At 41.4% G+C, this 13,923-nt stretch overlaps 1 protein-coding gene across 2 annotated transcripts in view; it reads right to left on the minus strand.

Annotated features, from left to right (window-relative positions):
- Positions 1 to 11,557, minus strand: part of VIPR2 (vasoactive intestinal peptide receptor 2) — a 51,784-nt gene extending 40,227 nt beyond the window's left edge. The window contains exons 1-2 of one of the 2 annotated variants that reach the window (XM_051612397.1): positions 11,236 to 11,557; positions 8,083 to 8,185 (exon numbers count right to left, since the gene is read on the minus strand). In XM_051612397.1, the coding sequence (XP_051468357.1) occupies positions 8,083 to 8,185; positions 11,236 to 11,286 (154 nt within the window). In that variant the 5' untranslated portion in view covers positions 11,287 to 11,557. The remainder of the gene's footprint in view (positions 1 to 8,082; positions 8,186 to 11,235) is intronic. The other variant, XM_051612398.1, reaches the window with a different exon arrangement.
- Positions 11,558 to 13,923: the final 2,366 nt, after the last annotated feature.

The raw sequence follows: 13,923 nt of genomic DNA on the forward strand, positions 1-13,923 counted from the left end.
GATTCACTTCATGCTGAAACACATTAAAATAGGCAGATGAATTGCTCCCAACAATTGCCTGTTTCTCCCCCGTGACTACAGAGCAGCCTGCAGTGCTATAAACACCTATGCTGTTGGAAAACAAAACTGTGATAAATGATGTGTTAATATCTCTTTCTGCATGTAGAATATCTAGCTTGATCAAACTTGATACTCTACCTTCTACTCGCTCTCTACTACTGTCTGTCCATCAAGTCATTCAGTGTCAAGATTTCTGCACTGTCATCCATCACTGCTGCATTTCATAAAAACATTATGTATGCTCCCATTCTCTAGAACTTTTACTCATCTCCTGAATATATAAGCCTGTTTCCTACTATTTTCAAAGGATAATAATAAATTATGTAATTATTAGTTCCAGTAACAATTCTCCCAATAATAGAAAATATCTCACATTTTATATACAACTTAAATTGCTCCAATATTCATTTACACGTCTGCAGTTTTCTTTATCATATTCTTAAAGTATTCTAAGTAACCAAAAATATTTTAATGTACATGTGTATCCTTTTGTTTTCATTCATTGATTGAGTCTGTTTGCTTTCAGCTTCAATAAATTTTCAAGCCTTACATGCTTTGTCCTTTCACTCATAATGATATTGCAGATGCTATTCTTAGTTTCAATGAGATCACTCACTTTATTTGAATGTTTTAATGCTTGTGATATATTTGCAGATACTTCATAATGACAGGAAACGTAACACTGTAAACTAAATTTTCTCTTTTCTTTCAGCTTACATAAGCATTGCCACCACATTCCTCATCCTGCTGAGAATCAGTCTTTAAGCAACAAGTTTGCTTACCTACATGATCTTCTTCATCTATAAAAACATGTAACACTGCATTTGTATTCAGAATTTATGTTTATACATATATTTTATCCATATATTAACCACCAGGTGGCACTTTGCATTTGGAGTTTAAAAGTTGCCAATTCAAGGAGAGGTTTAGAATTTTTTTTAACTGTCTAGGCCGTACATGATACATGAAACAGAGAAAGTTCTTTGAAAAAGAGCCAGAGAGTTGTCAGGTAGTTCAGGGTTTATTTTTCCATCAGGGCAGTGTTTTGATTTCTGTTCTTAACTTGACAAAGCAGAAGCAATCTCACCTCTTACGGGCAATGTTTTCTAGACTATAGGTCTGAATGCCCCAGCGTGTAATTTAGGCAGCATGAGAATTTATGAACATACACAGACTGAAATTATTTCTGCATTTTCACACAACAAGAAAGAAAGGAAAATGAGGGGCTAGAGAAACAGCGAGTGGTTCCAGCAAACTGGAAGCACAGAATACACACAACAGCACTGCTCAGAGCAGTAACAGGAAGAAGAGAGTGGCAAAAATGCTGTTGCTCTGAGCAACTTCACTGAAGTTATTCTCCATCTACTGCTGTCAGGGCCCTGATCTTTTCCAGTGTCTCACCACTCTCACCATGAATAATTTCTTCCTAAACTCTAACCTAAATTTACCCTCTTCCAGTTTAAAACCATTCTCCCTTGTCCTATCACTACACTCCCTTGTAAGAAGACCCTCTGCAGCTTTCCTGTAGGTCCTTCAGGTAATGGAAGAACGCTATGAAGTCTTCCTGGAGCCTTCTCTTCCCAAGGCTGAACAACAGGAGACAGGAGACAGGAGAGGTGCTCAAGACCTCTGATCATATTTGTGGTCCTCCTCTGGACTAACTCCAACAGCTTCATGTCCTTTCTGTGCTGGGGACTCCAGAACTGGACAAAGTACTCCAGGTGGGGTCTCATGAGAGTAGAGTAGGGGGATAGAATCACCTTTGACCTGCTGGCCACACTCCTTTTGATGCAGCCCAGGACATGGTTGGCTTTCTGGGCTGCAAGCACACACTGCCAGCTCATGTTGAGCTTCTCATCAACCAACATCTTAAGTCCTTTTCCTCAGGACTTCTCTCAATCCATTCTCTTCCAAACCCGTAAATGTTATTGTGATTGTCTTGACCCAAGTGCAGGACTTTGCACTTGGCCTTAGTGAACTTCATGAGGTTGGCATGGGCCCACCTCTCAAGCCTGTCAAGGTCCCTCTGGATGGCATCCTTTCCTTCTAGTGTGTCAATCACACCACACAGCTTGGTGTTGTCAGCAAACTTGCTGAGGGTGCACTCAGTGCCACTGTCAATGATGCAGAAAGATGTTAAACAGCGCAAGTCCCAGTACTGACCCTTGAGGAACACCACTTGTCACTGGACTCCATTTGGACATCAAGCCATTGACCACAACTCTCTGAGTGTGGCCTTCCAAGCAATTCCATATCCACTGAGTGTTCCATCCATAAAATCTGTATCTTTATGATTAGAGACCAGGATGTAATGTGGGACAGAATAATGAAACCAGTAGAGTTTATCTCATAATTACCTAAAATGTTTGCAGTTTAATGGTTTTCAAATGCAAGTACTATCACCAGGAATGGCAAAAATATTGTTATTAGATTTCTAGGGGATTACTGGCTTTTCACTAAATGAAACATTTCAGAAGAAATGTCCTGTTTCCTTTCTGAAGGAGAGTTTCCCATCGGAGAATAAAAAATCTATAAGCCCGTTTTACTTTTTAATGTAACTTACATATTTTTAGGATACTGTAAGGAAATACAGAAGTTGCCAGCTAAAAACTTTAAAAAAAACCTCTGTAAAAGAAAACACATTTCCATCCAAATTTTCTCAAATTGCTCAACATGTTCTTTGCAGACAACAGCATTTATTTTTTAATAACTGGACAGCACTCTAGTCTTACCGTAAGAACACCATTTGCTCTTATACTGGAAAGATATTAATGGATGTATGGTCAGAGCTGTAATATGTACTTTCATCTTCTTGTTGTCCCACTTTAGACACGCTGTATATTACTAAAAAATATAATCAAATCTCAGTCTCTTTTTCACATAGCCCCCTGCACAAAATATTAAAGCCTCTGTAAAGTCTTGGGACCATATATTTCTGTTATTACATCTAACCCACATGCTATTTTTTTAATTAGTTGGACCTTTTTTACCCCTTTGGTATTCAAGGTTGCATCCTTTTGGTGTTTGAACTTTGGATGTCATGAAGAGTAGACTGCCATGGCCATGGCTGTCTTTATCAGGATTCAAGTGCAAAATTCAGTTCACTTATGGTTTTCAAATGACATTTATTAATGTCTGCTGATGAATCTCTATTTACATTTTGGGGAGGTAAAACTTTCAGACTTACAAAATTGTAGAACGCATCTGTAGCTACTTGTTGCCTCTCTTGTGTCCCAAAAAAGTTTGTTATTGTCACTCTTAGTAACGTTTATTATGTGAGATTTTTTAATGAGGCTGATTAGGATGTTCTTGCTCTTCACCATTTATTTCCTCTTGGTTATTTTTCAATAGGCAACCCCTTTAATTCAAGGTTCTTTCTTGCCTATCACCCAGATTCATCAAAAGATGAGACAGTTCTGCCTCCCTTCTGCTCTCAAATAGTTAAGCATAGCTTTCACAAAGCCCAGACAGTGTCAACAACCTAAGGATGATCAGTTTTATGTGGTATCATTAACAATCACACTTCAATTAATGGAAAACAAAATAGACAAACATTCAAAGCAGAACCTTCAGATCCCCTCATACAAAAAGTAGCAGCGTGTCTGTACTACAGCTAGAATAGCTGAGGTTCAAGAGAGCTACTGGTGCTGCATGAAAGGAATTTCCATGATCCCACTATCTCATTTAATTTTACCTTTAATGTTGCCTTGGATAACTGTAAGCAACTCTGCAGTCTGCTGACTCATTTTACAGGGAAAATAGCTACAAAAAAAACCAAACAAAAGCTGACTAAAGACCTTGACAAGATTGGGTGGATTAAAAACAGGGGAACCTTGAGAAGATTCCTTTTCACATGGCAAAAGAAAAGCCTTGTCCGGCTTTGTGTAAGTCTCATATTTTACAGAATCATAGAACAGCTTGGGTGGAAGGGACCCTAGAGATCATCTTTATAGTTCAAAACCCCCTGCCATGGGCAGGGACACCTCCCACCAGACCAGGTTGCTCCAAGCCCCGTCCAACCTGGCCTTGAACGCTTCCAGGGAGATGGCGTCTACAGCTTCTCTGGACAACCTGTGTTAGTGTCTCATCACCCTCACAGGAAAGAATTTCTTCCTAGTATCTAATCTAATCTTTCTGTTGTAGAACCCTGTTATAAAGTCTACTGATTTTTACGATTTTTGACCATAAGACTGCAATTTTCATTTAAAAGTGAACAGAAATGAATCAATTACTTTTTAGGTAAAATTTTAAACACTGATTAAAGACAGAAAGTTGCAGTTGGCCATTTTTTATGTGTTCTCAATCAGTTTCACTGGGAGCTCTCTGTTTCTTTAAGAAGACAAGTCACAGGTAGTAGGTAAAATCTACATTAGAGTTTTCTCATATGGCCCTCAAAACCTGTAGCTATTATGAGCCATTTAGAATGAAATTAATCTGCTCTCCAAACAAAAACAACCCTCTTCTAGGCTTCCAGCTAAGGAGCATCCATACCTTAGGTGTCAAATTATAGAAGGGAAGAAGAAAACAAACGCAAATGGAAGCTAATGCAGTCTTCATAAAATAAACAACTAGGTTTGCTGAGAGGAAGGCACTGCCACAGACCTTTGAAGAGTGACTTTCTTCCCTAAATGGAGTGTAATGCTCTCCACTAATGGAAGAGGACGTGCTAATGTCTGAAAATCCCCCAAAGGGTGCAAAGCAGAAGGTCTGGATGTCTAACAGTTTGATGCTGGCAAATGAGCAGAATTTAGAGAAACTGGGTCCTATGATTTTAATATATCCTTAGCATTGTTCAGTGGATATTTACACATACGTTTTTTTTCCTTGCAAAACACAGCAGTGCTTTACTAAGCCATGAAGTAAACAAGTCCTTCCTGGACTTCATAGTCAATGACTTTAGGTGCACTACAAAAATTACTCAGTTAAATTCCTCAGCTCACATTATGAGGCAGCTCAGTTAAGGTGACTATAACATTATTAATCAAAAAACAAACAACACAAAAACCCCAAACAACCACAAATGCCTTTAAATCTTTCCTTAGTGTCTCCCTAACTGGGAGCTGAGAAGTACTAGATAAGGTTTTCCATGTATCGTTGTCATCTAGACAAAGGAGAAACTTTCTTGTCCTATAAAATTTGGATCCTTCAAAGTTGGGTAGCTGTGTATGCCAGCTGAATTCTGGAGCATACTACACAGAGGTGTGAAGGCTTCTCAGGTGTCCAAGATGTTAATAAAAAAAATCTCAGTGATTCTGATAACAGAGACCCAAGCCTCCTGTGGAAAGCCCCAGTGAACCATTATTTCCAAATTCTAGACAGGACCTTCCACTAGGTTTCATTAAAGCTTTTTTTGGGGCAGCATATACTAAAGTCAGAAAAGCACGGTAAGGGCTATATAACCATCTTTCCCATTCAGGAAACAGTGAAACAGGTTCTGTGAATTTATTGTAATGACTTACGTTTCAAGTGTACTACAAGCTTTAGGTGTGGAGCTAGGACTTGGACTAGTTCCAGCTTGCCAATTTTCATTAGTAATTCTTCTTTATCAGCAGTCAGAGCATCACTGTGACAATCTGCAAGTCTCTGTTCAAAGTACTCCTTATATCTCTGGATGAATATGGAGAGTTTATTAGGAAAATAAGGACAGATAGAGAATGGATATTTTTGGAATGCAGTGCATATATTTAACAGGGTCATCTGAACAGGTTCTTGGTAAACATATCTGTAACATGAAGCACAGAATAAATTCTCCTATAACATTAAACACATAGTTTTTAAGGGTTCAATACCACAAGGGCTTTATTCCAGTGTTGTACAGATTGGAATATTCCCTTAGTTTCAGCCAGGCATTCAATGAAATGTATAAATCCTTCCACTGCTGTTTTATCACTGCCTGCAGGGCTGAATCAACACCAGCAGACATACTGTCTCCTTCCAAGACATGAAGCTCTTACACAGTAGTTTGCCTTCAGGCGGCACCCCTTGCCCAGCTAAAAAGAAGCTGTGAAGAAAATACTGATAGAAAACTTTCTTCCCCCAGGGAACTGAAAATAAAACTGGTGTGTATCACTGGAGCAGCCCAGCATCTGGACCACAAAAGTGGCTCTTGAAGAAAGCCTTTCATAACTGTGTAACAGCTAACACCAAAATTATTAATTCAAGATTTAATTCATTAAGCTGTACCAGTAATTATTTCTCCATCTGGCTTCACACTAATATTGTTTATGTAACAGTCAACTCTCTTCACCACTCATATAAATAAAAAAACCCTAGATGTAGATCAATTAATTCCAGTAAGATTCCGCTTGGAAGAGATATCCATGTAAACTGTTCACTCTTACAATTTTTCTAATTACTGATCTGGATTAATCAAAAGGAAAATTACAGTAAAATACAGACTGTTGGTGATACTCTCAATTATTTTATTGTATATATATTAGTATCAATATATATACACAGAATGCACTGAGGAATTTACACATTTAAATCAAAAAGAGAGGCGGAAAAATCATCACTGGGTTGGGACACATGTTTATGCTCAAAGGGCATCCTGCAGATGGCAGGACCCTGAGGGATCATAATCATCTTCACAGTGCAGTCAAGAAGGACTGAATATGAAAAAAACAAATACACTATTATCACCTAGATCAGCTGAAGGAAAATGCCTGCACTGCAAGAGCTGTAGAATTCCAAGGAGCCCAGTTATTTAGAGATTATACATACCTGGACTAAAATATCAAAGATTGAAGTTAAATCCAAAATATGAATTTAATTCAAAATTTGAAATTAAATACTTAGAAACACTTAGAGATCACTTAACAACAAAGATTTAGTGATTAGTTTTAAATGTGACTTTACTTTTTAAAAATCAAAATTGCGTTTTGAACTGAAAAATATTTAGCGTCCTTTAGATCTAAAATTTCTTCCTCCTTTTTCAATGTCTCACTGGAAACCAAATATTTCTCATGTCACCAGAGGAGTGCTGGGCAGGTAATGCATGCAAACGAAGCACTCCAAGAGGCACTGTTACCTTTTCACCAGTAGGTGCATAGAGACTGCTTTCTACTCACAGCTACGGCACATGGTTTACAAAAGATAAGAAACCTTAAAATATTAATGTTTGCCATAACATAATTTAAAAAATACACACTTCCAACTTTCCTAAAAAGCCAAAACCTTTTAACCAAGTTCTACCCTAGCTACCTTAGTGTTACAGATTTGCTTTTGATTTGGCTGTCTGGATTGATCTGTCACCTTCGTATTTTGCTTGTGAACAAATGGCTGTATCAGAAGCTCCAGCTTACAAGAGAAATATCATTTTTTTCATAATCTTATGTTCTACTCACATGGAAATTCAGCAAGTAAATCTAGTAAAATCTAAAATTAAACAATAATAAACTGCATCTCTTCCTTCTTTCTTCTAAGTTACAATTACCCACATCTGTATCTATGTATTCATCTTTCTATGTAGAGAGAAAATAAAACCAATAAAAAACAGTGAAAATTTGTTTTTGAATGTAAAACTACTGTCCAGTTTTTCCTTTGCATGACTCCATAGTACTCCAGGTGTGATTCTGATCTGTCTGAAACATCTTTTGCTTCGGAAACCCAGAGACCATTCCTGCCACTGGTGCTTTACTTTCAACCATAGCTAGAGGGAGATGCTTGGATCCCAGGCTTTCAGCTTTTCCTCAGACTTATTCTTTCTGCTGATACTGTCACCACCAGCCTGCAGCTTCTCTGCTAGTCAGAAAATACTATCAGCAACAGCTTAAAACATGAGAATGCATTTGCTCCCATCTAGTGTCCCATCCATTGTGTGCCTTCTGCCTGGCACACCTCTCACAACAGACTTGTTCCAGCTGTACCTTTAACATAAAATCTGCAGAAATTCTAAAATTAATAAAATTATAAGCACAGTACAGACAAATAAAGCAACTACAACCACAACAGCAAAGAAGGCAAAGGGAGAAAATCTTTAATACTTCAGTTGCCTCTAGGTTACAGCTTATCTTTTCTTACCTTTGTAGTCCACTGGCTCCGCATTCTTTAGAAGTTCCATGCACCTTGTTTCCTCCTTGTGAATCTCCAGCTGAAATCTGCATTCTGGATGGACACCGTTCACCTGTGTCAAATTAACAAACAGGTCAGGGTCTTGAAACATGAATTAAAATGCTTTATGAAGGATGCAGCTACCAATAACGAAACCCACAACTTTGACTGGCACTGATTTTGCCCAAGTATGTACTAGGCACATTATAAACACAGTCACTGCCCATTTTAGCTTCTCACGCACTGACAAAAAAATATATGCATGTTAAATTATCTACTAGAGTATTCACTGCTCCTTTCTGTAGCATTTCATGGCCAAATGTCATTTACAAGAAAATATTTAACTTTCAAATCCTTCACCAATATTGTTTCATAAAACTTTTTCCTCCAGAAAAATGGTGAGTTAAACTGAAGCAGGAAAGTAAGCACATTTGGGGTTAAGTCAAGAAGCTGAAAGTTTAATACAAATCACAGAACATGAAAACCGAAGTGCATACTCTTTGACATCATCAGTTTTGATTTCTTCCATTTTCCATCATGCATATTTTACTTCCTGAAGGCCTCAGAGAATAATTAGTTGTTTCACGCAGGTGCTACACAGGAAGAAAAACCCATCCACTCCTTTAGGAATGAAAGCACTATTGCCTTTACTTGTTCATAGCCCTGCCCCAGTTCTTTGGTTTTCAGAAAGGGTTATTTATGCTCATGGGAAGAGATGGGGATGTAGCAGTATTGGGGAAAGAAAGAAGACACTGGGTGGTTGTACCGAAGTCAGGTGGATTCACAGGGGCAGAGAGAGCCTACCAGAGAAACATGCAGAGTCCCTAAGAGACTGCATGGGAGAAATGACTGTGGTAGGTGACAATGGGAAATTAGGAAACACTACTGGAACTAAAGGATCATGAGATGAGCTCAAATGAAACAGCATCATAATGAAGTAAAACGTGACTCTGCTGTGCTTCAGGCACGCTCACATTTGTAGCACCAAGAGAAGGGTGGTCTCTTTCCAAGCTTCTCTCTCCCCTTTCTCTTATTTTTTCCAGAAGACATTCAAGAGCAGAATCTGGCCATACTATCTGATTCATGAGACACTATTTTATTTTATTTTATTTTTATGGCAATTCTTAATTAATTAAGCTGTGATTATGGACCCAGAACATAGGACCCAGATTTAGGACTGAGAATCTGACTATTCTATAGTCTTGTGGGCAAGCCGCTTGCTCAGCTTTTTAAAAGACAGTGTAACAGCCACAAGCAAACAGCAGGAACTGTTAGAAAACTCACAAAAATCTCTCTTCTCCAAATGCCTCATTTCACTGCCTTCAACAGAACCTTACTTCCTTTTCCCCATCTATATCAACTGTTGAAATTATACGTTTTCAGGGCAGATTTCTTTTCTGTTTGAAGTGAATTTGTACAGATCCTTAACACAAATTCTAGCACATATAACAGGAAGTTCAACGTTACACTGAAAATACCTGTGTTTCATTATGTATTATCTGCTTTCCAGATAGCTCTTATTAAATCAATCCCATGTATACACGTTTTTAACAGCATTTTCCTTTCACATAACAGATTTTTAATATTTTTTTTCCAGTTGAAAACATTTGGTAATTCATCATAAAGTATTATAGTTACTGGATCTTGGAAAGGTAGGTTCCAGTAAATGGAAAGGTTAGCCAGATGAGGGGTAAAACAAAGCAGCTACTGCAGTTAAGAAACCTTACAAATAAGCGACTTCTCTCTCTCATACTTAGTAAAGAACTGCAAGTCTTTCAGAATCAGGGATTTAACAGTGAAGGTTACTTTGAGAACATAAATTTGTTAGTACCCAAAGGTAAAACACTACTTTTCAAACCCAAACTGTAATATACTTTATTCTAATCCACAGACCAGTTTCATTCAGATGTACTTCACCAAGCTAAAGACATTTAGAGTCCAAGACTATGTGGCACTGATCGCATCCCAGAACTGTTCAAGAACCCCAAGATGGATTTTGAGGGCACTCACCACCTTTCAGGGCTGGTGCTCATCCCTCTTTCCCTCTGCTTTACCTAGGGTAGGTTATGCTTTGTACCCACTGAAGACAGGATTCTGTGTGTTGTGTTGCACACTGTGCAGGTACTCAGGGAGCTGGAAACCCAGCTGGGGAACCTCTGCATTTTTAGTGGCTTAACAATTTTTAAGGCAGCCAGAACAGCAGTTTGACTGGAAAAACGTTTCTTCCGACAAGCAGCTTACATTTACCTTCAGCATGGTTTCCTGACTTTTGGTGGAAATCATCTGTTATTTTAAATTTACAGTACCAAAAAAAGGGAAGGATACAGAGGGCAGATTATTTTTCTTAAATTATGTTTCCAGCAACTTTACAGACTTTGACAAACAACTGAAGAAACACTTAAAAATATAAAGGTGTTAAACGCGTGCCCTAAATTCAAAGACTTCGATACTCTGAACGCCTTGTGCATTGTTATCCAGCTGCATGTATTCCCCAGGCAGCCTGTTTTCCCCATCATATGATTGCTCACAGCCCTGCGGACCGTACCCGGGCAGTGGCCTGTGGAAACTCTTCACGAACTAGCGGAGGCCACCGGCTGCCCGGGAATAGAGCAGGGATCAAGCGTCCCGGGGACGAAGGGCCCGGCGCCGTCCCGCTCCAGCCCCGCTCCGCCGGGGACGGGACCCGGCTGCCCTGCCGGGGCGGAGCCGGCCCGGCCCCCGCGGATCTGCCGGGGATGCGGGGCGGTACCCGCGGTGCCTCCGGCCCGGCTCGCCGCTGCCTCTGCGGCCAGGGAACCTGTTCCCGGGAGCGCTGGAGGGGAGATGCGCTGCGGGTCCCGGCGGGGACAGGAGCCGCCTCCCCTGATCGATGCCCTCCCGGGGACACCCGGTAAGCGCGATCGGCGGGAGGCACTTGTCTCCCGAAGTGAGTGCGGCGGGGCCGGTCTCCACACCTGCTACAGGTACCGCCGAGCCCCCAGCTCCGGTGAACGGGGGGGATGCTCTGAGAGAACCGCCAGTCCGGCGGGTTCTGCACAGGCACCCCAGCCGTAAGGGTCACCCCATCTGCGGTCTGGAGGGGCGAGACTGACCCTTCTCCCGGGAGAACGCAGAGTGACTTACCCGCCCCAGGCTGCAGCAGAGGGAGAGGAGAAGGATCGGCAGGTTCCTCATGCCAGCCGAGAGCCGGGGCCGGCAGGCTCCGCTGCCCCGCGCCGCTCCGCGGGCCCCTGCGGAAGGCGGCGAGCGGCAGGCGGGTCCCGCCGCGGCACCATAGGGCCCGGGGGCCCCGCTGCCGGGGCGCCGAGCCCAGCCCCCCAGCCCGCGGGCGCTGCGGCTGCCGGCGGCTCCCGCACCTGCCCCGGCCGCCTCCCGCCCGCCGCTCCGGCGGGGCCTCAGCTCCCGGCCCGACTGAGTCCCTGCCAGCCGCCGCCGCCTCTCTGCGCTCAGCTCCTCCTCTAGACCCCGGCTCCCTTCCCTCCCGCTTCTCCTCAGCCCCTCTCCTCGGCTGCCTTTTCTCCTCCTCCCTCTCCCCGCCGTTGCTCCCCCCATAAGAGGTGCGAGTCGTTCCTCTCAGCCGGGACGCTCCCCGCCCATCCCGGCGCCCCGCAGGTGCTCCCTCGCCATCTCGGGATGCTGCCGTCTTCTGAACGGCATCTACCCCGCTCTGCCTCGGGGTGCCCGTCCCCTCAGCGCACCCCTGCCAGCACCGGGGGGCCCGCTTCCCTGAAACCATTAAGATCAACCCCCTGCAAGCCAGACACACACAAAAAAAAACCCCACAGAGATGTGGGGTAAATGAAGTGATGATCCCTGGCAGGGTCAGCCTTATCACCGGGCAGATCAGCAAGTGAATTACGAAATCTTTCTTCACCCCAAGCTGTTTTGTTTTCGGGTTCTCCATGGAGGACCAACAGTTTAAGGCAACTCCAGATCATTGCCTGGCGGTGTGTACCAGTCGTGGGTCTTGGGTTTGCCTCACAAGGCATGTAAAATGTATAATTAAGTAACGTTTACGTTAGCACATCCCTTTTGTTATAGAAAAAGCATTGTTTATATGCTGGCTTTTTAGGTAAGAATGAGAATAAATGAGAAGTGTCTTTCCACTGACTTATATGTGCTGTAATATAAGTATTAAAAGGGACTGAGTGGAAACCCTAAGACTCATCTAAGCAGCCTTTTGCCACCCAAAATAACCATCTATAAGCAAACCAAGGACACTTATAGGGAAAAGCTGAGGAGATTTTCATATTTTGAATGCATTTACACACATTATTTTCATATATTGAGAAGGAAGATGTGATTACAGTAATCCATGATAATATTACAAAGAAATAGCACAAACTCTAATGAGCAGTGTTACAACCTGCATGCTGAGAGCAGGAGGAAACATTAATGTGAAGCAAAAACTTTCTTGTAGGATGGCATATGATCAAGTAATGAAAATATTTTCATTGTGACAGAAAATATTACCCCTTTGGGTTGACTTTGATCTCTGTGTGGTGAACCAAAAGGCCAAATTGCACCTACTTCTAACACAGCTGGCTTGGAGGAGAAGCTGGTTATTCTGCTAGCTCTGACATTCCTGGGTAGACTCTTAGGTCAAACCTCTTGGAAATGGAGAATTACACAGTGCAAGCACCCTGACTCCTCAGACCACTGCCCAGGGTTGCTTTTCAGGCTCCTGGTTATTGCCACATACAGTCTGGAGGTGCTCTTGGCAATTTTTTAAGAGCTATAGGCCTTTCAAAAATAAAAAGTCTCAAAACCATTTCTCTAATCCTATGATTTACAGGAATTTGATGTCTTATCATTACACAAGGCTGTGGAATAATCTTTTCTGTCCTCTCTCTCCTTAGAAGTTATTTTTTGCACTTTGTGATGATTGTCTTCCCACTAAGAAAACACTTTTAAAATCCAGTTACTCTCATGAGTGAAATTTATACGTGTCAAGGGTCTTCAGGTGTCCAACAGTGGGCTCTTTACAGAGGAGCTGCCAGGCAGACTGTTCACCAGCTGGACTGCCCCAGCAGCTGAGGACACCAGAGTTTTCAGGCACCAAAACCCAGCATTTGATACTTTGAGCACATGATTCATTAAGCTGTTGAAGCTGAGTAGCCCGGAAAACCAATTAACAAATTACTGTTAACATTCTGTGTAGAAACAGTCTTGGGAACTCTCATCATTACTCCTTCTGTGGAACGACAGAAACTAGTATCTTGGGGAGTAGGCAATCCACCCATCCCAGAAGTGGCAAAGGCATTTTAAGTCTTGTATCTGGTCTGTTTTTCTGATTGTCCAGAATCAGATTTTTGTGATATTTTTTTTTTCAATGAATAAGCATTTTAAGACAAAAAAAAAAAAAGTTATAATTAAAAAAAATCAGTTATTTCTCAACTATTTCTTCTGTTGCTGTTCCCAGCTGACTGTTTGACATGGAAAAGACACCAGATGAAAGTGATGCAAAAAAAATGAATATATTTTTTTAGATATAGCTATACAGCTAGGTGTATGGGGGGGTTGTGTTGTTTGGTTGTTGTTATTGGTTGGTTTTTTGTTTGTTTTGGTCTGGTATTTTTTTATTTGTTTGTTAGTTTTTTGTTTTGTTTGTTTTTTTCTAGAAAAGAATACAAAATATTGATGCATGGAGCTTGGAAAATGGGATTAAATTTCTTTTCACTTAAACATAGCATAGTTCAGTGCCCTGTTATAGCAGATGTAGAGGGGAATAAAGGAACAAGAATGGAACTAAAACAGCTGTTAATACATACGTAGAGATATGTACTAATTAGACCGGTGCTCTTATGTAGC

The sequence above is a fragment of the Apus apus genome, chromosome 2 (genome assembly GCF_020740795.1).
Source record: "Apus apus isolate bApuApu2 chromosome 2, bApuApu2.pri.cur, whole genome shotgun sequence".
In the NCBI taxonomy this organism is placed as follows: domain Eukaryota; kingdom Metazoa; phylum Chordata; class Aves; order Apodiformes; family Apodidae; genus Apus; species Apus apus.